Raw genomic sequence first — 25407 nt, forward strand, 5'->3', positions numbered from 1 at the left:
CCATGTGGGTCACCTCCGGGGAGGGGCTCGAACTCGCACTGAAGCGGCTGTGGCAAGGTCACAGTGCTTCGTCCTTATGCATTGCGCCACCAGGGAGGGCCCTACTTTTATTTTTTTAATGATGAATTTGTTTTTCATGGATATTTACTAAGGGGGGGGGAATGTGGGGTGTATTTTAGAGGTAGCACTGAGACTGTGGTATCTCCTGCTTTTCTGCAGTTTTGCATTTCTGTTAAGTATTCAAATCTAGCAACATTTCCCTATTGGCTTCAAGGTTTTGTACTTTTGGAAAGATGCTTCTCATCCCAATATTATATAAATATTCTCTAATATTTTATGTTAAGTCCTCTATAGTTTTATTTTCAGGAAGAGATTCAAACTGCTTGGAGTTTATTTTGGTGTCATCATGCAGTTAGGCTCTAACTTCATTTTATTCCGAACAGTTGGCTCGTTCTCCCATTCATGAACAGCCTATCTTTGCATCAGTATCTGAAATACTTCCTCCATAGTAGATTACAATTCCATATGTCCATGCAGCTGTTTCTGGGCTCTACCTGGTGTCCATGCAGCTGTTTCTGGGCTCTATTTGGATTTTGGAAGGCATGAAAACTCAGAATTTGTTGCTAAGAATGGAAAGGCATTAAATGCCACTGAGTAGGAGAATGACAGGTTGAAGGGGGTGGCTGCAATGCTTACCACCAGCCAGCCAGCCAGCTGTGGAGGGGGTGAACTTGAGAGGCAAAGGAAGCTGAGCCACAGCTGGTGCTGAGGGGGTGGGAGAACAGAGACAGGTGCAGGCATCTAGAGAGGAAAGGTAAGAATCCACCCCGGCTGGGCTGGCAGGGAGTGATGTCAGTTGAGCAGCTGAAGGAAGATACTTTTCAGTGCATCACCCCCACCTGAGGCCCAGAGGCTGCCCGAGAGGCCTTGACCACCCAGCAAGTGGGAACCTGCAACAGGTCCTGATGCGGCCTGAGGCGGAGGCCTCAGGAGATGCAGGGTGGGGTTGTTGGGGCAAGCTCAGGCTCCCTCTCACCAAGAGCAGGAGCTGAGTGGAAGGGACCCAGCCCCTCGCTGCATGTGCTGAAACAGCCTCGCAATGGCCACAGGAGGGAATTCTGGGGCCCGGGCCAGGTGGCACTGGACTTGGGGCGGCAGTTGTGTGCCCAAAATATTGTGTTAGTTAAACTGTGTGTTCATTTGAAGAATGCTAGGTTAGAGGAGGGGACAAAGCACCTTCCATGTGAACATTGCCTCTTAGCCCAGGGTTCTTAGTCCCCTTCCCACCGACCCCACAGAGTCCTCTGCTCCTCCTGCCCCACTTAGCGTCTGCACTAGACAATTGACCTCTTAATTCACCCCTTTCCCTTGATCATCAGTTCTGTGTTGTTCGCTTCCAGATGGCACAAGCCGTTGACACAGAGCCCAGCACACAGCAGGTGGGCAGTCAAGGCTTTCTAGTAGATTGGGCCACTCAGGTCACTACCGTGCCAGCTCTCACCTGCTCTGGGCCCGTACAGAGGTGCAGAGGTTCCGAAGAGGAACGTCCACCCACCGCCTGTTAGTCGCCTATCAGTTTGATTTCTTCAACTAAATGAGGGCCTGCTCTTGAGTTTGTTTGACTGCCAGGCTGCCAACTGCACTAGGAGGACACATTCTTGAGTTTATAGACGGTGAGGGAGAGGCCTAGATTTCAGGTACTCTGCTTTCAGGACTGGTGGGGCAGGCTGGGGTGGGAGATTGTGACCGAGCTCTTTCAGTGAGAAGAGGATCAAGTACTAGACTTTGAAGGAATGCGCTAGGTCTGTGTGATGAGGGTATAGTGGGGGAGTGAAGGAAATGGAGAGACAGGTGGAATTCTCAGGGAAGAGGTCCCCTGGACTTCACAGTGTCCCCTACCATGTCATTTCAGGACACTCGAGTGCTGTGAGTTGGGTTGCCCGCACACCAATCAGGAATGCTTTCTTAGAATTCAGTTCTGATCATGCCACTCTTGTGCTCAAAAACTGCTCCTGGTTCCCTGTTGCTTAGAGAGTAACTCCAAGCTTAAAGCATGGTCTTTGAGGTTTGCAATTATTGGACTCTAATATATCTTTGCAGTGTGTTCCTTCAGGAAGACCTCCTCTCTGTCCCATTCTCCACTCCCCTTCCCCCAAAGCTCCTCCCATACACCTCACTGCTCTGACATAAGGATGCTTGCACACCTGTACATACCCAGGCTTCCTGGCCTCCCTGTTCTTGCTCATGTCCCTTCTTCCTCCTATCACGCCTTTCCACCTATCATTAGCTGTTGAAATCCTGTCCGTCCTCCAAGACCCACTTCAGACGCCTCCTCCACAGATCTACGCTTTGCCACCACAGTTGACAACCATTTCCATCTTCTTCGCTCTCTACCTAGCCCTAGCTGGTTGTTAGTTGTGGAACGCTAGAAAACATAGATGCTCACAAATGTAAAGGATTTATATTGATCCTGCTAGGACACCCCATCTTACCGCAGGAGACCTCGAAGCATTTGGTTCCCTAGCTAGTTTCAACTTGAAGCCTGGGATTTAAGTAGCAGGTATACAGTGGGTGCTCCCTCAACATATGAGCCAAGTTGAATTTAATGGAATCCCCTGAGGAGATGGGTGCCAAGTCTGTGCCCTTGGAGCTGGGGTTGATGGCAGAAGCAGGGAGGGCAATGAGCTGGGAGGGGGCCCGACGAAGGCCCCACCCCCCTCCAGAGGGCCTAGCTAGCGGGGGTGGGGTGATGTGGGGGCGGGGGGGGGCGGGCATTGTGGGCAACACCTCTCCTTGCTGCGGGAAGAGGTCCTGCAGATACCACTTACCATGTTCTACCCCGGTGTTCTGGCCCAGTCAGTTTTGTGTTCACATCTCACCCTCAGTTTCATAAAATCACTTCAATCTGTGAGCCAGAAAAGCCGGTTGTGGGGCCTCAGGCGACAGCTCAGGCAGGAAACTCCCTGTGTACCCAGCTGGGCGTGCTAGCAGGTGAAGCTGCCTAGCCAGGGCCAGGAGTGAGCCTGCCAGCAGGCCAGAGATAGGGATCAACTGGGTGGGGCCGGAGCATCCTCTAAGCTGCCTGAGACTAGGCCAGGGCAGGGCACACCCTCTCCCCTCTGGAGTTCCAGGAGGAAGGGCAGGGGGCTGCGCCCTTGCCCCCCTCCTCACGAGGGCTTTTGTTGTTTTCTTTCTTGACTGTCTAACTTTGGAGCCTTGGCCATAATCCCTGCCTCCCAGGACTCCTAGCCATGGGACTGAGTGGGGTTGGGAAGAAGGGCAGGCGTGATCCTGTCCTCTGTCCCCCCGCCCCCCACTCCGGGGGCATCTACGAGCTAGCTTTTTCCTCTATAAACTGGAGAGAGAGGGCTTTCCCAGATCAAGCTAGGATAATCCCAAAGTCGCAAGGAGTCCAGCATCCTCCTCTTCATTCTCCTATTCCCCAGGGATGGCTCCGTGGTTCTGAGCTTCTGGAGGAAGTAGGTTGCTACGGCTGAGGGCCAGAGTCCTGGTTGGTCCCTGTATTTCCAGGATCCAAGGTGGCCCTTGATACTAAGTGGGCCTTGATACTAAGAGGCTTACGCCAGGCCCCCATTTCGGTATACCCACCTTAACTCCTCACCGGACAATCCCAGCCACCGCCAGAAGGCGTCCAGTGGGCGGGGCTCTGAGTCAGAGTATAAATTCCCAGTCTCACCACCCAGCTGGAGAACCACCGCAATGCTCCAGAGGCAGGTGCCCGCCTGGGTCTCCCACAACCTACCGGACCCAGGCCAAGCAGAAGATGACAGTCCTACAGCTACCTGCGCCTCAGAGGTGAGGGAACAGAGCTGGGTGGGTGGGGCCAAGAGAGCAGAAGGCAGGAGACAGGCTCAGGAGGGCTGGGGCTTAGTAGCTTCCAGACATGGGAGCACCTTGGCTCTGGCAGTCCCTTCCGGACCCTGTGGACATAGTCTGGTCCACATGGGGCTGGGGGTCCTGGCTGGATGGCCCAGCTGAGGGTACCCAAGGGCTTGATAGGTGTCATAGAGCTGCTCAGGGCCACCTGGGGGCCAGGCTGGCTGGCCCCCAGGTAGGTGGTACTCACCATGGCCAGGAGTGAGCACCATGGTAACTAGGTGCTACTCACCATGGCCAGCAGGCTCGTTGGCCTGTCCTAGCAGCGAGCAGGCATTCGCCCATGCACTAAAGCGCCATGCTACGCAGCTGTGGCGTGGTACACTCCAGCATTGCCGGCCTGTCACTGTCGGCCGAGAAGCCACCTACCTGGGTCTGTGGTGAGCACCCCTGGGTCCGTCCAGCTCCGCATAAGCTTGTGGGGGACTCCAGGTTCACGGGTCAGTTGCCAGGGCTCTGGGCTTTGGGCCAGCTCTTCTTTGGCTTTCCCTTGCCTCCATCTCCAGCTTACCAGGGTCAGGCCTGGGGAGGACAGTCAGCAGCTTCCTCATTTCCCTCCCCGGTGCCCTCTCCCTCAGCCCACATGAATCATTGAATGAGCAGAGGGATGGCGCTGGGGTGGGAGAAGGAAGGCCCATGCTGAATGGTGTCCCTGCTTCCTTGGCCAGGAAAGACTTCACCTTCTGGGGTGCACCCACGTTTCTCTGAAGTCTTTGGGAGGAAGGGGGCTGGGAGGGTTTGTGGTCGGCACCTCTTCCTGCCTCTCCAATCTTGTTGAGCTTCCTAAGCCTGAACCCGGAGCGGATCTTCTACACAGGGGACAGGACTGAGGGGAGGAGGAAGCACTTGAGAGCTGGGCTTATGCCTCTTGGGTCCTGCAGCGGCCCCGTGACTAGGAGCTGGGGCTTCTTGTCCTCACCGCTTACTAGCCTGGATGATAAAAAGGATACAAGTTGGGGCTGTTGCTCAGACAGGCTGGGAAATGTTCTGGGGTCCCATGAAGTCCCTACCCCAGCGGTGCCCTTGCAGGGAATGCCCACACATCCTGGAAGCGATCACCAGGCTAGTATAAGCACTGACCCAGGTGTTGCAGGCACTGATAGATACACCCAGACTCTGGGGAGGAGGAGGAGGTGGCATCACCACCTGGCCTGCCCCGAGCACCCTCGGGAGGGAGTTCCCACCGGCTCCCTCGGAGCTGCCTTCCCCTCTCCAGGACCCTAGACCTTGGGGGTGGTTTGTTTAGGGTAGGCTGGCCTGGGGTGGCTAACAGACCCCCACTTCTGATATATGGTGATCAGACTCTGCCCTAATTCCTGACCCTTCCTGGGAACGTGACCCCAAGAACCCACTTGTAACTGTTATTCTGACTGGTTTTTGGTACCAGCTAGATTCTTGGGGTATAAGGAAAACCCTGCATTGGAATGTACTCCTAGTCTAGTGCAGGACAGGAGCAAACCTTAGCCAGGTTGGTTCATTCACAGGAACCCACACGGGTGGTGGAGAGCACACTGCCTCACGGCCAGGCCGACCTGCACCTGAGTCCTGGCCCTGCCGCCATGGGAGATGCCATCTCTGGAAACTCAGTCTTCTCTGCAAAGCAGGAACAGTAGTTCTTCCTCAGTGTGCACTTGGTGGGGGGGTGTGAGAGCAGCAGATGCAATACACCAGGGCCTGGCACACCAGAGAAGGGCAATGAAGTGTATCCCCAAGCTCCCCCCAAAGTTAAGGGGTAGGAAGGGGTGAAATTGAGTTGCCTAGTCACAGATCCTGAGAATCAAAGGGTTACCGCATTCCCACATGAGCTGACAGGCTCCCCTGCCCTGAGCATGGGAATTGACAGCCCAAGCAGGAACCCCTCTCCCCTAGTGTCCAGAAAACGGCTGTCCAGCTGCCCTCCCTCGCAGTAGCCCTGGTTGTCCAAGTGTCCAAATAGCTTCTGTATTGCTTACCAAATAGTTCCTGTGTTGAGCACCAAGCCTCTGAGAGCTCCTCAGTCCTGACCCATCCTCACCCCAGGGCCACAGCCCAGCTGACATGGTCCTCAGTCACACCTCTTAAATATTTTGACTTTCACCTAGATACTCTGCCAAGGCATCTTGTCCCAGGGACGGGCCTGTCCAAGTCCCAGTTTTTACTCTTACCACACCATAAGCTACCCCATAAATGGGTTTTCGTAATCTTGCCACACAGTCACAGACACTTAGAATGTTGCATCGCATCTCCCTGCTGCCTTTCAATTACCTCTGGGCCCGTGAAGTTTAGTTTTGCTCTAACACCACTCCATTTGCACAGACGACAAATATGGGTGTTGACTGAAATCCAAAAAAGTCATTACAGGCCCAATTCTTGGGCGTCGAACCCAAATCCCATGTGGGGCTCAGTATGACCCCTGTGGGCTGATATTTCAACTCCCTGCCAGGCTCTATCTCCTGACAGGTGGTAAAATATGAGTCCCTTGTAGAGTGATTTGACATTGGCTCTTCCTGCAAATAGGTGTGAGCTGAGCCTTCTGTGGTCTTTAGGAAATGGGGACTTTCCAAGAAGCCTTCAACTCTGGTTCTTTAAAAAAAAAAAAAAAAAAAAAAAAAGAGCTCAGAAAGAACTCTGCAAGTAGTCGAACTGTCAGAGTTTGGGGGTTAGTTTTGGGCTTTCGGGAAATTCAGGGTGGAAAGAAGGTGCTAAGAGAAACCAAGAAAGAGCAAAGAAGGACAAGCAGCATGTTTCATGTTTGCTGAGATTACTGGGGAGGGAGGTGACAGTTGAGCTCACTCCTTACCTGCAGGCTAGCTCTCCATAGTGCCTGTCATCTGTTCATGCTGGGCAGAGGCTAACTCTGGCCTCCTCACCAGCTCCACCTGGGTGGGGAGTGAGCCGTAAAGAGCTCGCCATGGGGAGAGGGGATCGCCCAAGGTCACAGCCTCATTTCCAGGTTGCCAAGCTCCAGCAGGAATGATAGAGAGCACGTCACTGACCGTGAAGAGACATGGCCCTCAGAGTAACCTCACGCAAGGGATCCTCGGTCTTCTGTGTGACTGTCAGTTTGCCTTTTGTTCTGATCTTGAGGCAGCTGTTGGGGAGACAGGAGGAAGAGACGCTCGAGTTGACTTATATGTCTCTCGGGACGTTCACTGCCTTCCCAGAGCCCTGGTTCTGTGGTCGCTGGTTAGACTTATGCCCCCGAAGAGACTGGAAGAGCAATTGGCACAACAGTGATTGCTTCTCAGTAGTGGGCTTTTATGCTTTTCTCCAACAACCCCCGATATTATTTTAAATAGGAAAGAATTGCATCCTCTGAGCAAGATAGAAAGTGATTCCAGCAACACAGAGTGAACCATGTGGCCTGCAAAGGGCCCCATCTCTTAGGCCTCCATTTGGTCCATCGGAAGATGTGGGGCAGGAGTGATCAGCGAAGACTCCTTAAGCCAGGGAGAAACTCTCAGGGAGAAGCATCAAGTCCCATGCATCAAACAGGAAGGGCATCCGTCAAAAGGAGCAAATCCAGAAAAGGAACAGGCGCAAAGCTGTGTTTCTTCTGAGCTGTACTGGTGAGAGGGGGATCTCTGCACCCTCAAGCCCCCTAGGGACCAGAGGAGTCTCCAGAGCCCAGAGGCTAGAATTGGCAAGAGAAGTCTCCCTGAGCCCCGCAGCGGGAGCCTGACCGCTCCCTGTCAGGGCCACCGCTGTCACGCCCAAGGAGTGAGTCCACTGTCCTCTCAACCCACAGGGGGTGCGGTTCCCATGCCACCTGCTGACAGTGAGGGTCGTTCGGATGAAGAACGTCCGACAGGCTGACATAGGTGAGTATCCTCCGCTCCCTCCTGACCCACCCCTCCTCTGCTTAGGAAGTGAGGCCGCGGCTGGAGAAACAGCCAGGTGGGCATGTGTGCATGAGTGTGCTTGTGTGTTCTACACTCAGGCTGCAGTAGTTCAGACTTTGGGGTTTATGCCATGTTCCAGGCCCTTCCCTCTGCCTATAATCTTAGTGGCCCCTGCACCGTTCACCCCTCTCTCTCCTCAGTGAGAGAACACTGAGGCTCCAGGAATACACGCTTCTCCCACTCTGGGTTCTCCTTGTCTTGCCAAGAGTCTGGGGCTATTGGGGGTAGAGGGGAAAATAAGTCCCACGGGCCAAAGATCAATCTAGAGCCAAAGATCAATCTAGTCCCACAGCCCCTCTTCTCAGGACATGATCCCAAGGTGGGTTCTGGGGATCCATGGCAGTAGCCCCATAACACCGAGCCCCACAGTTCAAGTTCATGGATATATTTTATCTCACTGGTGCCATTTATGCAGTGTTTTCTTTTCTTTTCTTTTCTTCTTAAGATTTATTTATTTATGTGTACAAGAACTGGGGTATAGGCCAGAGGTGAGGTGAGATGAGAGGATTCACCAGAGACAGAGCAGGGAACAGAACAGGCAGATTGACTGAAATACACTGCTGAGGGGAACAGCGGACAGGTCAGGTCTGCTGCGCCAGGTGGGTCACATCAAACTCGTGCTGCAATGACTGCCAATAGCTTCGTAGTGTTGCACTTTAACCCCTTGCGCCACCAGAGAGGACCCTATGCAGGGTTCACTCAACCTTAAGTTCACCTTCATCCCTGCCCCTGCTGCGTTATCAGGCCCTATGCCCGGAGGGAATCCTCTGGCATCTGGAAGAAAACCATCTCTTGAAATCTGGCATTTCAAGAGATTGGGAGAACCAAAAGCATCTCTCTATGCTGCCTTCATCCCCCTCCCTGCCCCATCCAGAAGAATCTTGGCTCTCGAAGAGGAGAGTGTCCCCACTCACTGGACCACACGGGAATGTCTCGTGGGCCATAGTGTTCATCAGAGTGATTATATTCCCACTGCCCTTACCCTAGGATTCATGTAGGCTGGGAAGGGCCTCAGAGGGGCAGAGGATGCAGAACACACATGGGTACCAAGTGGACGTGTAACAAGGCGAGATGTCGATGCTCAAAGCCCTTACAGAACAGCATTGGGAGAGGGAATTCTGATCTTGTCACTGGGACATTTAGAACTAGAAGAGGACAGTGAAAGTCAGGAGTCACTAAGGAAGTCTGTATTGAGGGGCTGGGGTCTGAGTGGGGCAAGGTGGCAGCATCTGCTGACCCAATTTTTGGGAGGGGCCCTTCCAGGGGAGGGAAGGGAACTACCTTCCCAGGCACCTGCTCCGGCCAGTGGGGGCCACATCACCAAACACCATTTCTTCCAGTTACCTGAGGGTGGGCTGTGAGGTCCATTTTGTAATTGCAGGTTAGTGATGCTTAGGTGGAAGCAGTGTTTGATCCCAGTTCTGGGGAGCAGGGGAGTCAAGGGGACACGCTGGTGAGTGGAGAGCCTGGAAACTCAGGCAGAGCCAGGATCCGGATCTAAGGGCACTCGTTTCCGAGAAGGCATTGCATCACTTCCTGTGGGCTCGTAGCAGATTGTACAGCTGCGTAGATGGGAGGTGCTGATACACTTGCTGGGAAGCTGATAAACTTGCTGGGAAGCTATCACGGCAATGCAGGGTTGTTTGTGGAAACTTCCTCAGCTACTGTCAGCTTTCGTGTTCTCTAGTTCTAAATTCTGCAGTGAGACAAGATCACAATTCCATCTTCTGTTCGTATTCTGTAAAGGTTTGGGCATCAGTGCCTCCCCTTGTATATGTGGTGTCTATCTTTACCCGGTATTCTCGGCCACTCTGAGCCCTTTCCCAGACTAGGGGGGGAGGTCCTGGAGCCCCAGAAAAAGCCAAGGGATCAGGCAGGATTCAGACCCAGTCCCCGGCGGTGTCTGCAGCTGATGTCAGTGATAGCAAAAGTCCACTTAGACCCCAGGTCTGCCAGGAGGCCAGGGACTTGGTGGGCTTCTCTGGGCCTTCCGTTCTGCCAGTGAATGATCTGAGGGATCTAGAAGAGGCCCCTGGGCCCAGGGGTTAGCCACCTGTCTTGCTCATGCCACGGTGGGTGGCTCAGACTTCACCCCTCTCCCCGCCGGGACAGTTACAGATCCCACAGCTGCACCTGCCTCCCTCCCCCTGAGGCTCGTGTGCCCCAGCCTGTGGGTCAGCCTGGCCATGCCCTCCTCGCTGCCTCAGCACCTCTGTGCTGGCCCACTCTGTCGTCCGGTGCCCTTTCTTCTGTCTTCTTCCTGCCACATGCATCACCTGTCACCTAAGGGCCCCCATATGGGGTGCAGGGCTTGGAGGAGGTGTGCAGGGATGAGGCAGGGAGAAGGCAGCCAGAGAAACAAGCCAGGGTCTGGCTCCAGTGCCCCCTCTTCCTCTTCCCCACATACCTCTCTGGCATACAGGCTGCCTGTGGGGGTTTTCTTCTCCTCGAAGAACCCTTTGGTTATGTTTTGCTCTTTCCCCTGAGGATTAGGCTGGATGGGCAGACATGGTGATCAGGGGTGCCATCCTGGATCACGTTGATTCTGGACTCCACAGTTGTCACCAGGCAGGGTCCCTTTCCTGCCTATGTGGGCTGTGTTTGTGACTATCTGATGCCTTTCAGCTCCTGGGTTCACCTTATGCCAAATTGTCCCTTATAACTTGAATCAAAATAAGTCCGCTAATCTGCCCCTGAGTTATCCAAGATTTCAGAGAACCTGAGGTGTGTGCCACCCAGCTGTGGCCAGGGCTAGGAGAAAGCAGAGCCCAAGGTCTCCCGACTGTCAAGAGTTTATAATTCCTCTTGGGAGAATAAAATTAAAGGTGTCTCCAGAGGTAATAGCAAGACAATCTCTGGCGAGCTCATTGAGTCATCCTTGCTACCCATTTTCCAGGAAAAGAGACAGTCATTCCGATGACCCAGTACACTGTCACTTCTTGAAGAACAAGTATTAGAACCTCTCTGTGCCTAGGAAATTCCCTGCAGACACTAAAAGTCTCAGAACTGGGTCATCGAGCTTAGCCATTCTCCACTGCTAACACAGCGGCCTCTACCCATACAGTCATCCCGTGACCCTGCCCCAGATGTCACTGGGCCCCTGACGAATCTTCCTCCATCACCCACCCAAGAATAAACCCCCATCCCTAGCCCTCCCTACTTGGGCTACACTCTCCTTCTAACTTTGTGAAGAGGAGACAGAAAAAGCTCTCTGCAAAAGAACTGAAAAACAAATTAATGCTTGAAGTATGGGTGTCTGATCACACCTGTCTCTTCTAGGAGTATTTTTATTGTAACTACAGATCTAAGCCTCAGGCCAAAAACACTGAGATTTTATTTAATGGTTAGAGAAGGAGAGTTTTGGGCATGGGCTTTGATAGGAAAGGAATTTTAGAGGGAAAGGGCCTTTACAGAACCCATCAGTCAAGCAAAGCAAAGGGGTGTAGAGATGGTGAGTTCGCTGCCTGCCAACTCCCAGTGACCAGGAGGTGGAGCTGAGGAGAATGTTATAGGCCCCCAGAGGAGGAGCTGGTGTCCAGAAAAGGCCAGGGAAGGACCCTGGAGAGCAGAGTGATCAGATGTGACAACACACTTGGCCACAGCTGCATGACCCAGCCCAGGCTCTCCGGCCTTCTGATAAAGCCCTGTAGCAATAGTTGGGTTTTCCTGTCACCAATTTATTCAACAAACATGTGCCAAATGCCAAGTATGTTCCAGGGGTAGAGGCACCATCTCCCCAGGCTGCCAGCACTCAGGGAGAGGTGGAGACAGATGAGCCACCTGCCTGTGCAGTTCACATGGCAGTGCCCTGCCAGGGGAGCAGAGGGCTCTTGGTGGGGAGGAACACTTGGCCAAGACTTGGGTTTCCTTCTGAAACCCAAAGAGACGAGTCAGGGGAGAGGTAGGAGCAGTATAAGAGAAGGGTGTTCTGGGCCAGAGGTGCATGGCACCTCTGAGACCTGCAGGTGACTGTGTTTGGCAGGAGTGTGTGTGTTTGGGTCAGACCATGGCCTGGGATGATAGGGAGGATGGAAAGCTGAGGCTGAGAGCCATGTTGAGTGTTTGGGACTTTCTGAAGGCAGATGGGAACCACTGAAAGATCTCAATCTGGGTGGTAACACGGTCAAACCTATAGAGACCCCTCTGATTTCTCTTGAGAGAAAAGATTAGAGTAAAGCAAGAAGATTGGGAGCCTGGTAGGGAAGGGGCAGTGGAGATGCCGGGGGTGGGGTGCAGCGTGGGCAAGGGGGGGGTTGCTGTCAGGAGACGTGGACAGACCCAAGTGAGAGTCGAGGACAAACTTGGTGTCTGGCCTTGACACCTGTGCCAGCGATGAGCAGGCTGGGCATTGAGGGTGTGGTGGAGATGATGAGGTCATCATTTTCTTTTGATTCTGTTGGGTTTTATTCTTTCTTTGTGTCTGTATTAAGTGATGGTTATGGCAGCTAAAAGACAGTATGTCATCTTACCTTTATTTAGTGGGAGGAGGGCCTTGAATGCCAATTCACTGAATGGTGAAACCTCCAAAATTAACCAGAGATTGGGGATGAAGTCAGAAGTTAGGGACAGGGTCCTCCCTGGGTGGCACAGCAGGTTAAGGCGCAGCACTGCAAGCAAGCCGCAGACTCTTCAGGGTGAGTTTGAACCCTGCCCCGGAGGTGACCCACATGGCGTGGCAGACCTCTCCTGTCTTGCCCGCTGCTCCCCTCAGCAGTGTACTTCGTCAATCTGCCTGTTCTGCTCCCCACTCTGTCTCTGGTGAAACCTCTCACCCCCTGCATCTCTGGCCTGTACCCCAGTTCTATATGCATAAATAAATAAATCTTTTAAAAAAAGAAGTTAAAGAAATGTGTGAAACAAACCATGGTATTCTGATAAAGCGCTCAGTGTGGCAACAATATAAGACTCAATGGATCAGGGTGAACCCGAGTTCCACTGTCACAGGACATTGTTAGTAATAATTAAGATCTAGTTTGGGCCAGTCCAACCAATACAGAACTCCTGTCGCTAAACCAGTTCACCATCTAAAGGACCCCCTGATCCTGGAAACTCGTGACTTTTCCCATTTTCTGAGTATCTGGTATGTACCCTGGGAGTTACCTCAGTAGATTGTCCGAAGAGTGAAAAGCACCTCATTCTACCTCCTCCCAGGGAGAACGAAGGAGGGAGCTGGGCTGGGCTGCTGCCTTCCTCCCATGCCTTCTGGTGCACCACCCTTTCTCTACTTTAAGAGGGCCTGTCGAGAACCAAAGCCTGCATCCCTTCTCCATTACACTTCCTGCACCCTCACTGTGTTACTCATTTCAGATGAAAAAGCCAGTGGCCTCATTGTGAGGGGTTTGAGGGTCACACATCTTATTCTGGAAGAGTAAGTGTAGGCATGAGGAGCTGGGCCATCAGGTTATATGCGGAGAGCTGTCCCTGCTCCTAGAACCTACTGAATAGCTTGTTCCACCAACACCGTTTTGCTCGTGCACAGTAGACTGTGTTCCTGCCAATCTTTGCTTCTCCACAACACAGAGGAAGAGATGGGTCCCCCTTTGGTTTCCCAGGTGCCTTGGGAAAAGGCAAAGGCTAACTTGACCCTGTGGGCTGGTCCTCCATTTCTGCCCTGGGCAGAGGGAGAACTGTGTGGCCATAGTTTGTTTCAGATCAGCAGATATTTGCTTGGAGAGCAGGGTGCGGGAGGTAAGAACCTCAGGCCATCTGTGTCCCTAAGAATGGTCAGGTGGACCTGGCTCCCCACCTGTGAAACCTCTAGCCTACAGTCTGTGACCTTTGGGGGTCCTTGGACAGAGGTCTCTGAAGAGTCTGTCCTGTGAGTCGAGTGGTCCTGACGAGAGGAAGAGCCTCACTCTGAAAGTGACTGGCCTGAAGTTCCCTTGATTCTTGCACATGCTCTCCATTGTGGACCCTGTTGACTCCTCTCCCAACTCTCCTCCGCTTGTCTTCCTTGGACAGTGAGCCAGACAGACTGCTTTGTGAGCCTCTGGTTGCCCACTGCCTCTCATGAGAGGCTGAGGACTCGGACCATCTCCAACTGCCAAAATCCAGAGTGGAACGAAACCTTCAGCTTCCAGATCCAGACCCAAGTGAAGGTGAGCTATGGAAGGCTGCACCTGTCACCTGCATTTCCAATTCCCTCCTTGCTCTCTTTTCCTTTTCTCTGCTTACGTGTCCCTTTGCCTACTTGTCTTTCCACCTTCTTTCCTATCTCTCTCGTCCTTCTTGTCCTTCTACCTAATTGTTGGAACTAGGTGTCCCTGCCCTAAAACTGAGTATGTTTCCAGAACCTTCCAGAACATTCTCTAAGCAGGAGACTAGATAGAGGAGAAGAGCCATTCTATTCGCTAGATCCACAGCCAGCCTAATCCCAGCCAGAGGGTTTTACTTAAATCCTTTCAGATGCTTTATTATTTCTAATTCCTTGGGTGTGTGTTCTTTTGCATGTTGAGTTGTTTTATGATGTTGGTTGTCTTTGGGTGCATGGTGACTCTAAGTCAAGACATCTCCTGAGGGAAAATTCTCCATTAGCATCCTGGGGGGTGACTCCCAGCTGAGTGCTCTTAAGATAAACTTGGCTTCTTCATGATCCTCATTCCCAGTCTTAGGGTACTTGAGGCATGGCACCTCTATGCAGCTTACCGCTTTCAATTTTTAGGGGTGCCTCTTCATTTTAGATTCATAAATCCATTTTGTTTTCAAGTTGGGACTTATATTTATATGTAAAAGACAATTTGAAAACTGTCTTTTCCATCATACGCACACATATATGGTTTGTTAAATACCCCTTTAAAGCCATGAAAGCCTCTTCTTCATGGGTTATTGATTAATTCTGGGAAGAGAATTATGGTCATGATATAAAACCAAAAAGATATGGTTTTCATGAGAGAAAGGAATTTCAGAGCAGGGTGTCTGCCATTTTAAAATCAGAATTTGGGCTTCCCATGGGGCTGCTTTGGGGATATATATGAGTTTCTAGTAATTGTGTCAACAGATTTCATTTAGTTAGAAACACCAGAACCATCTAATGTCCAATAGCGGAGGACCAAAGAGACAAACCCAACCACAACCTGCATCTCCCAAGGTCCTTGAAATAAGAGTCCTCAGAGGCTAATCCATGTAACCAGAGACCACTGACCCCAGAGTAAAGCCCAGGTAGCTGCTCTAATTTTAACATGAGACCTCCTGAGGGACCAATGAGCCAAGAACGTTCAAACACCTCACCCCAACCCAATTAAGTAGCAGAACCCCTATAACCTTGGTCATGTCATTCCCTTGCTGCTTTAAAATGTTAGTTTCCCTGAACTAAGTTTTCTAACACCAAATGAACTGCTATCAGTGCCCTGGGCCCTGATTCTGAAATATTATTTAACCAGTCAAGATTCCTGCTTGCTCTGCTCTTCTTTTTCCCCAAGTGCAAAGAAATCCCCCACACATCACAAGTCCCTGCCAAGCTTGTAAAAGAGCAAAATTCTCCAACAGCAGAGTCAGGACAGAGGGACGGGAAGACTTCAGAGAGCTGGAAAGGAAGGAATAGATACTTCCCTCCCTTAATTCATTTGCCTACAAATGTCTCTCACGCCCGAGCAGGGCCTTCTGAGCTGGGCCCCAATCCCTCAGACCTACCTCCTGCCTAGGACTGATGTCAAGCTCCTTATCCCGGAACAGGATGATGTAGCCACATAACCAGGCTTGTACCCTCCTTTCTCCCCCAGAACGTGCTAGAGCTGAGCATCTGCGATGAAGACACAGTGACGCCAAATGACCACCTCTTGACGGTGCTCTATGACCTCACCAAGCTTTGCTACCGAAAGAAAACCTACATGAAGTTCCCACTGAACCCCGAGGTGGGTGTACATGCTCCACCTCCTGCCTCACAAGGAGAAGTTTTTCCAGCAATGTCATTCCATGGGCTCCCCCACCCCTGGCCCCCCTCCCACAGCCAGCTCAGGAAAAGATAACACTGCTGGTGTAGGGCCTCCGCCACTGGCTGGTGACCTGTGGCCATTCTTTGGCATTCTTTCTCTTCTCTACCGTGGTGATAGTAATACCTACCGTGAGGGGTTGCTGTAAGTGGGAAAATTAATTAAGGCACCTAGCACTGTTCATGGTACAAAATGGAGATGCTGTTAAGGGTTGGCTCCCGTTTGCCCCACAGATGGGAGGGTGCAGGGGACAGAGGACAGAGAAGTGTCAAGGAGGGCAAATCTGAAAATAGAGGAAGTTGATAGCTGGACAGGACCAGAATGTTACCAAGGGACCCCTGTCCTAGCCTCACTTCCATGGTAGCAGGGAAATGAAGGCCCAGTGAGCTCAGAACTTCCAGCTGTTGCACAGCAGAAGGTGTGAAGGGATAGGTGAGGGAAGGGAACTTCAACTCTCCCTTGCCCCAGGCACTCAGCCCCAGAGAAGGCAGGAGAGCTGTGGGAAGTTGGGGTGGGAGATTAAAGGAAGTGTTCTAGGCCAGGGGGTCTCATGCAGGGCCTGGGGTGGGGACGATTCCATCCCCGAGGAGCCTCCACTGGGTCTTCAGTGATGTTCCTGGTGCCAAGGATATGGGGACAGAGAGAAGTAGAGTGGGTAAGAGAAGCAAGGACCGCCCCCCCCTCCATGAGGCAGGGCCAGCACAGTGCACAGGGCCTCCTGGGGTGCAGGGTGCAGGCCCACAGACAGGTGCAGGGCAGCTCACAGTGCCTCCCCCTCTCCTGCCAGGGCATGGAAGAGCTGGAGGTGGAGTTCCTGCTGGAGGAGAGGTGAGTAGCTCCGGCCCAAGTTCCAAGCTTTTTCGAGGCACACGCATCAGAGCCTGCTTCACCTTTTTGCTGTCTCCCCTCTTCCACACTCACCTCTGCCGCGCCTCAATGCATATCACCTGCATCTGGGTGGGTGCTGCCAGTCCCCAAGCTCCACCCCTTGTACTGCCACAGTATTGCTTTAAAGACTTAATGCCCTAGCTAAATTGCCTGGCTCGGCTCCCCTGCATTCCTGAGAGTAGTGTCTGGGAAGAATTTCTACCACCAAGCACCACGCTTGTTGAGGCCGGGCTGAGAAAAGTCAGGACCAAGGAGTGCTGCTTCTTCACCCTCAGCTGTTTGAACAAACTACCAAACCCTGGCCTTAGGCAAAGCCTGTGCCCCTCTGCAGCCAACTCTGGAAGCAAAGTGGGGAAGGCCCCACCCCATTACATGGGGTTATTTCACAGCATTTTCAATTAAGCATATGACCTAGAATCCTGAGGTTGTGACAATTGTGGGAACTCGATCGGAAGTGGGTTAGAACTCTGGAGCGTGGTCAGAGGAGAGGACAAAGGAAAAGGGTCACGCCTGCCCATGGGGACAAGCCCCCCGCACGCAGCGTGCACGTTACTGGGAGAAAGGGGCATTTAGGGGACCCGGCCTTAGAATGCTTGTGCTTGTGATTGGCAGCCAGTACCTGCCCTCTTCTTCCCTTGGCAGCACTGAGCACCCTGGATGACACACCAGAGCTAGGCAAGAGGACTTGAATGTCACTCAGGGAGTCATCTGTGCCTGGGGCCTCTGGAGCTTTTGGGGTGTCTTCTTGAAATCCACTTTAATTTAACAAATTAAAATAAACTTTATTGGGTCCACATTGAAAAATAAATCTGGGTTTTCTCCTCCAGTTCTTGGTTTGATAGGACTTTTAGGGGAAGCAGGCTCCTTGACTGAATTCACAAAGTGACTTGCAAAAGAAAATGTGTCAAAATCACCTCTCGATCTTAACTTTGGTGGGGGCGTGGGCTGTGGGCTCCCTGGCTGACTGTAACCTGGAGGCTCACCTTCCTGGCTTTATAACACAAGGACGGCACATATTCAACAGGCCCCTCTCTGGCTGGGTCAGAACTATTTGTTAAGAGCGTGAATTAAATAAACAGGAACGGAGAAGCAGTGATTTTTGCTAGCAGAATGTTTATATCTGCTCTAGGTGGGCGGGCTCTGGCCTTTCATGTGACCCATCTCTCCTCATAACTTCAGGCAGTTGCAACTAATTGGACAGAAAGAACAGTTTTCCTTTTAAAGGGGGAAAAAAAAAAGGAATTCTTCCTACTCCTAGCGGGCACATCTTTTTTTCTCCCAGACATACTATTTAAAAATGTATATCAGGACCCTCCCTGGTGGCACAACAGGTTAAAGTGCAGCACTACAAAGCTAGCCAGAGCTGCTTCAGCACAAGTGCAATCCCCAGCCAGGGAGGTGACCCACATGGCGCGCAGACCTCTCCTGACCCGCCCGCTGCTCCCCTCAGCAGTGTACTTCGTAGATCTGCCTGTTCTGCTCCCCACTCTCTCTGGTGAAGCCTCTCGCCACCCCTGAGCCTCTGGCCTGTACCCCAGTTCTGAATGCACAAATAAATAAACCTTTAAAATAAAATAAAATAAAATAAACATTAGTTTTAAAAAAAAAAATTCACTTTCAGCCTTCCCTGGTGGCACAATGGGTGGAGGTATAGCACTGTTGGGTTGCCCGTGGCCACAGCAGCATGGATTGGATCCCCAGCCAGGGAGGTGACCCACGTGGCATGGCAGACCTCTCCTGACACGTCCGCTGCTCCCCTCAGCAGTGTACTTCGTCAATATGCCTGTTCTACTCCCCACTCTGTCTGCGGTGAATCCTCTCACTGCCCCTGCACCTCTGGCCTGCACCCCAGTTCTGCATGCATAAATAAATATATCTTTTTTTAAAAATGTATACCAGTTTTCTCCTTGAAACTCTCTACATCTAAAGCTTTTAAGCTAATATCTTTCTTAGAGACCAAGAAGCCTGTGCTCTTTCACCATTGACACTATAAGGCTGTTTGCCACCTTGTGAGTCACAGCAAGATGACAGGACTGACCAGGTTTTCTGTTTTGTTTTTCAGTCCCTTCATGCCTGAGACCCTCATCACCAATGGCGTGCTGGTGGTAATTATCCTCCCAAGTTCTTGTACCTCTGAGGCCTCAGATGGCTGCAGCTCTCAGGGGAACAGACTGGGAGAAAGTAGACCGGGGGCCTCCCCTAGGAGGAGGCCAAATGCAGTCAACCAGAGGGGGTGTAAACAGGCGGGGACATCTCTTGGGAGAAGGTAGGTGGGACATTGCCCTGGTCTGGATCCTAAACCCAGCCTAGGGCCATGACCACTCCTCTAGGGAACCCTCCTGGCACCCACTAGTAGGCGGCCTCTTCCCAGAACAGCCTCAGCACCATCTCCCTCCTATTCCAATTACTCTGTAAGTACAAGTTCAATATTTAAAAGATTTTCATTGTTCAGCCGTTGGTACAGCCATTTCATGCGTTCATTTAGATACATCTGAAACACGGAATTTAAGGGGATTCCCAGCCTCCAAATCAGTCTTTGGGAGTTTGTAGTAAAGGAATTTGGCTCCCTTCTGCTTCTTAGAAGGCTGTTTTGTTAGAAGTTATTGTCAAAGTTTGAGTGGAAGGTGTCCTCTTTTGGTTTGGGGTGAAACCGCTCAGGCTCCATCCTTGACCTGAGAGCACAACCCCCAGTAGGTGAGGGTCCCACAGCCTGGAGTTTTCAGGGTAGTTTCATTTTCAAATACTGCCTCTTAGGGTGATACCTTGAACGGGTTCAGCCAACACATCTCCACACCCAGCTCCCCCCAGTCTGAATTTGTCCCCTTGTTCATCACTCCTCCCTCTAGCCTGGCAGAACACGGGGGTGGCTTGTGCTCAAATGACCCTCCCTTCCTCCATTTCAGTCTCGACAAGTCTCCTGCCTGGAGGTTCATGCAGAATCCAGGAGGCACAAGAAGCGTGGGAAAAGTGAGTCATTTGATGCCTTTGCAGGGGGGTGGCAGTGCTGCTTCACAACCCCATCAGCACCAGAGACCCTCTCCATGGGTCCTGGGCTCAGTCAGGAAACCAAAAACTCGAGCTTCTTTGGGGTCACCACACTGTCGCCAGTGGTGAGCCCCTGTCCTCCCCACTGCTCTGTAAAGGGCACACATATGACCCTTTGAGCTTCACAGGCCTGACAAGCCCGCTCCACTCACACCAGTGTCACACCCCGGGCACACCAGGGCTCCCTGGGTCCCATGCAGTGGTCAGCACCAGCGTCGGGCAGAAACTGAAAGTGCCCAGAGCCCCTCTCGCTGAGCCCTTTCCTCTGGCCAGATTACAATTCCTAGAGAGTCTTAGTATTTTATCACCAGGGAGCCAGATCACTGCTCCCCACCATCCCACCCATGCAAGGCCTCCAGCCCTCACAGCACAGCCCCACGGGTCCGGAGGCGGAAGGTAGGAAGAGGCCCCTGCCCAGAGGCAATATGGTGAGGGCCTGCTTCTGGTGAGTAGGAGGTTGATTTTGGGGCCCCTCCTGCAAAAGCACAACCCAGGAGGACTAGTGCAGAGGACTCGGAATCTCCCAGGGCGTTCCGGGGACCTCATTTGGCAGTATCGCATGCAAGCCTTGATAAAGGTAGATTTCTGGGGACTGCCCTCCCCTATGGATTGAGACTCTCTGGGGGCATTTTAACCAGTCACCTAGGTGGTTCTCTCCTGGGTGCCTCCAGTAGGCTTTTGATGGGACCACTTTGGGTATGGGGAGAGAGAGGCTTCTGGGGGTCTCAGCCCTCTTGTCTTTTTCAGTGAAGGATCTCCTGGTGACAGTGAATGAGTCCTTTGAGCACACCCAGCACGTCTCGCACTGCCCAAACCCCGCCTGCTTCCACTACCCCAAGTACTTCCAGTCCCAGATGCATGTGGAGATGCCCCAGCGCCAATGGAGCTGTGGGGTACAAGGCGGTGGCTGTGGGGTGGTACAGGGCCCTGGGGCAGGCAGGGCTGCCAGAGGAGACACCCGCCCCTCTCACAGAGCCCACCCATCCTTCCAGCTTTGCTGCTGTGTGCACAAGAAGGACCCCGTCTGCCAGCCCCTTGATTGTCTCCCTGACGGCCAGGCTGTGACCTTGCCTGTGGTAAGGGCCTGGGTCTGGAAAGGGGTCCTGGAGCAGCTTAGCCCGGAGCTGCTGTGGCAGGAGTTAATGGGAAAGGGGGGTGGTGTCTAAAGCAGGATAGAGATTTGTGGGGTAGGAGAACACTGAGCTACAGTTTGGAGCCAAAGCGAACGGACAGAGGCTTCAGCAGAGGGGGGGAGACAGAGCCGGTAAGCCCACTCAGCTGCAAGCCTGTCCCGAAACTGTTCATCTTTCTCTCCCCAGAATGAGAACTGTGAATTACACATGAAGTCTACAACCTGGTAAAGTACCCTCTTTTGTCTATCCCACTGATTTATTCATCCAATGGGGCGTGAAGTGGTATCTGTGGTTTTGATCGCCCTTTCCTGATGATTAATAACGAGCATCTTCTCACGGGCTTATTGGCCATTTGTAATTCTTCTTTGGAGAAATGTTTGCTCAGATAATCTGCCCATTTGCCAAGGGGTTACTTGACTTTTATTACAAAGTTGTAAGAGTTCTTTGTATGTTCTGGATACAAGTTCCTTATCAGAGATATGGCGTGCAGGTGTTTTCCCCCACGCTGGGGTGTCTTTTCACATGCTTACTGGTGCCCTTGGAAGCACAGACATTAAACTTTGGTGAAGTCCAGTGTGTCCATTTTCTCCTCTGTCACTTGTGCTTGTGGCCAGATTCAATGAATCATTGCCTAACCCAAGATCATGAAGACTTGCTCCCAGATTCTGCTAAGAGCCTTAGCATTTTAGCTCAGACATTTGGGTGATCGCTTTTGAGTTAATACTCACGCATGGAGTGAGCTAGTGTCCATCTTCATTCTCCTGCAGATTGCTCCAGATGTCCGAGCATCTTTCCCCTATGAGTTATCCTTTGTCAGAAATCAGCCAGCCATAATTTCCATGTACAATTTAACAGTGTGTCCCTGGAGACCTAAGTCTGTAACCTAAGTCTCCCTTTTTCTCATCTCCCAGAATACTGTCCCTCACTGGGTAGCTTTGCGAGTCAGTGAGATCATACCCACGAAGTACTCAGGGAACTGCCTGACAAGTGGGAGCTCAGCAAAAATCAACGAATATTGTTACTACTGTTTTATTATTCATTATTTTAAGGCCAAGGAGTTATTTCCTCCAGTTGTGTCTGCTGATGCCAGACTTGGAGGGAAGGTGATAGGAGAGCGCACAGTCTCTGCTGTCAAGATGTGGCCTTGTTAGGCCCTGGGGTTGGAGATTGTCCAGGACTGTTTACCTGGAGTCACTAGGGGTCTCAGGTGCAAAGAGGGATGCACAGAGGGAGGAAGCTTTTGGTAAAGGCATAACTTTGAAGGAATGTTCCTGGACACTCGGAGTGCATAGGCTCTTCCAGAAAGCAACAGGAGATGAGGCTGCAGATCAGGTAGGGTCTCCGATGCCAGGAGCCTGGACTTGTTCAGAGCAGGGGTGTGATAAGCACAAGGCAAGTGTTGGACATGTTGTGACAGCCCCTGCCCCACCTACGGGGCCAGGGGACGGGCAGGCTGCTAAGGGGGGGAGGTGCAAGGTGAGATCAGGAATGTAAAGGGGGTTGTCAATTGCATGAACATACAGGAGATTATTCCAGCAGCAGGAAGAGCTTACCAAAGAGCCCCTGCTCAGGACGGCTCTTTTATCATTTCATCTATTATCAGCTCGAAACAGCCCTTACTGTAGAGACTTGCCCTGGGCCCCATATCACCTGCGCTGGTCACAGACTATGGAAGGTGCCTGGGAGACTTCTAACTTTTGCCTTTCAAGGTCTCCTCAGACCTTGCTGAGGAGGCAGAAGGTTCATTGAGTCCTTAATTTTTTTTTTTTTTTTGAGTACCTGCTTACAGTAGACCAGCTAAGACTTGGTCATGGGGGGAAACTTACATCTGTGTAAAGTGCTAAAGAGAGTGCTAGGAGTTAAACACAGTTAGCCCCATTTTACAGATGAGATAGCAGAGGCTCAAGATCACAGATGCCTAGGTCCAGCTGCCCCAGAGCCATGTTTTCTCCACAGAGGTGGCGTGCACAGGTCCACCAAGCCAACGCCCCCTGTCTCCCCAGTTCACAGCCTCTGGACGTGCGGCTGGGCTTCAGCCTATGCCAGGCGGAGCTGGAGTTCCTGCAGAAACGGAGGGTGGTGGTGGCCGAGGCTCTGAAGCAGGTGTTGCAGCTGGAGGAGGCCCTGCAGGAGGACGAGGTGGGTGAGCAGAGGGCTGGTCCCGAGGCCGCCCTGGGCTGAGCTTGTCCTTCCCACAGCCACCTCCAGCCCTCCCCTCACTTGTTCCGCTAGCTTCCTTGTGCTGGGGGGAGGTCTGTGCTGAGGTCGTTCAGTTGTGTGATCACAAGGGGATGGGAGAGGTGGGCAGAGTGGAGAAAGGAAGAGCTCCAACTTCTCCCTGTACACCCACAGATCCTGAAGTGACCAGTGAGGGCTTGTTTGTGGTCAATTTGGCCTCCTCGCCCCAGCTAGGAAAATATCTGAAGCTCCTCCCCCCTCTCAGCCTCCCACCTCCTCCCAAAAGGCTCACGGCCCTTCATTCTTCAATCTCCCCTTCCCCCAGATGGGCAACCCCATCCTTTCCCCTAAAGAAGAGCAGTCAGACACCAAAGATAGAGCCAGCCTTTCCCCACAGGGCAGACAGCAGTGCCCTGGTGAGAGCCTCTGTCGCCTCTCTGACCTGCACTGAGGCCTGGCCTTCCCTGTGAGTAGCAGACTCCTGAGGTCGGCCCTCGGTGGGGACTGAGGAAGCTGTGAGGGGCCCTAGCCCAGGGAAGTCTCCTCCAGTCACCACTGAAATGCAGAGCGCACCCATCTTAGCAGAGAGCACCTCCTCCCTCTCCCATTTTTAGGGAGGCACAATGAAGCGCATCTTAAACCTATGTAAGTCAAAAGTGACAACCCTGCTCCTTCCCACATCAAAAATCCACTCGCTACTCCAGCTCTTACACATTGGGTGTAAGCTAAGCACACTCAGATTCCAGACCTGGGCCTGGGGCACCAGCATCAGATCCCTCTGCAGAAGGTGCTGATTTTGCAACCACTAGGGAATCGCATCCAAGCTAAACATGAGCAAGCCACCCACACCCCTGAACCCCAATTTCATCATCTTTCAACTGAGACCCAGGCTTGACAGTTCCATTCTCTGTCCCACTAGCCTGTGTCAGGCTTCAGCCCTCCGAGGCCTGGCGTCGGATCTGGCTCCTGCTGGGTGGCCCGCCCCTCTGTGAAGGTGCTTTTCAGCTCTCTCCCTGCCCCACTCTTCTGCCATCTATATCCTCCACATTCTTTCTCCGCTCTGTCAGTCAAGTCCGGTCCCACCAGCACGGCCCTGACAGACCGCCGTGTGCCCCCAGGTACCACTGATCGCTATCATGGCCACAGGGGGTGGAACAAGATCCATGACCGCCATGTATGGCCACCTGCTCGGACTGCAGAAACTGAACATCCTGGACTGTGCCAGCTATATCACCGGCCTGTCAGGGGCCACCTGGTAAGGGGAGGGCGTGGCTGCTGGTGGAGCCTGGGCAAGCAGCAAACAGGCCAGCCTGGCCTCCCTATAAGCTCCCGTTGTTGCAAATCAGAACAGCTTAGGGGCCTGGGCGGCTCTAGCAGCTCTAGCTGTGTGACCCTGGACACCAGCTTCACTTTTCTGGGTAGGGGTCACAGTAACAGTGGCCTCCTGGGGTCCTTGTGAGAAGCTGTCCTGGTACTGGGTACAGGGAGACAGTGTCCACATCATCCATATGGGTCACTCCCAACATTACTGTTTCCCTGGGCCTATAGAAGACCCAAGAGTATGGTGGCCAACTGAGAGGGAACCCCAGTTGCTGCAGACCCCGTTCTGCCTGTGCCCATCTTGCCATCCTCTCTGGAACTGTCATGAGTCTCTTGGAGGAGGGGGAGGACTGGTCTAGCTGCCTGGCTGCCCACAAACCAGCCCATGCCCAGCCCTGCCCACTCCCTCTGCCCTCAGGGTCTTGCTGGTAGGGGAAGACTGGTCTGTGCCCTCAGTATCTCACCTCCTCACTCTCCTGAGCTAGGAGCTGAGCTGTCTGCTCCCCAGAGGTGAGGCCTGGGGAGACTGACTTCTCCACAGGAGCCTCAGTACCTAGGGCCTAGCGGGGCTGACAGCAGTGCCTTGATTTCTTCTAAGATTAGAAGAAAAATGAACTTCGAGGTTGAGAAAAATGTTTTAATATTAATGTCACCTTTTCTTTCAATAACATCATCATTAGTTTTAGATAGTTTTTAAAATATTTACATGACTTCTTACTTCAGTCATAATGCAGCACAGGTCCAGTGTGGCTGGGGCCCATGATCCAAAGGCCCTTAGCCCCTGAAGCCACCCCAACGCCCATCTAATTATTTTCTTTCCATTGGGTAGTGGGTATGAATTTGCCCTAAGAAAACCAAGGGGTCCTGGTGCATCAGAGCCCTGAGGTCTAAGCTCAGGAGGATAGAAGGAATAGCTGACAGAGTTGTTCTATCCATACCAAGCAGCAGGGTGCTGGCTTCTGATGGATCATCTCCCTTCTTCACAAGAAAACTATGAGGAGGCATGTTGTCATTGTGCTCTTTTTGCACCTAGAGAGACAGGCACTTGCCCAGAGTCACTCAGCTGACGACAGGTGGGGCTGGGCTTGAACCCTTACTCTGAGTCCATGCTCTTAATCTCTAGGTTAAATAGTTGTC

At 52.4% G+C, this 25407-nt stretch overlaps 1 protein-coding gene across 1 annotated transcript in view; it reads left to right on the plus strand.

The window, feature by feature from the left end:
* Positions 1-25407, plus strand: part of PLA2G4E (phospholipase A2, group IVE) — a 62092-nt gene that overhangs the window by 24886 nt on the left and 11799 nt on the right. The window contains exons 2-12 of the mRNA XM_004687883.2: positions 7625-7697; positions 13740-13876; positions 15497-15628; positions 16494-16534; positions 18657-18699; positions 19498-19561; positions 20387-20532; positions 20632-20715; positions 20959-20996; positions 22776-22911; positions 24069-24205. Of these exons, the coding sequence (XP_004687940.1) occupies positions 7625-7697; positions 13740-13876; positions 15497-15628; positions 16494-16534; positions 18657-18699; positions 19498-19561; positions 20387-20532; positions 20632-20715; positions 20959-20996; positions 22776-22911; positions 24069-24205 (1031 nt within the window). The remainder of the gene's footprint in view (positions 1-7624; positions 7698-13739; positions 13877-15496; positions 15629-16493; positions 16535-18656; positions 18700-19497; positions 19562-20386; positions 20533-20631; positions 20716-20958; positions 20997-22775; positions 22912-24068; positions 24206-25407) is intronic.

The sequence above is a fragment of the Condylura cristata genome, unplaced genomic scaffold, assembly GCF_000260355.1.
Source record: "Condylura cristata isolate star-nosed mole 26May11 unplaced genomic scaffold, ConCri1.0 scaffold00023, whole genome shotgun sequence".
Lineage (NCBI taxonomy): Eukaryota > Metazoa > Chordata > Mammalia > Eulipotyphla > Talpidae > Condylura > Condylura cristata.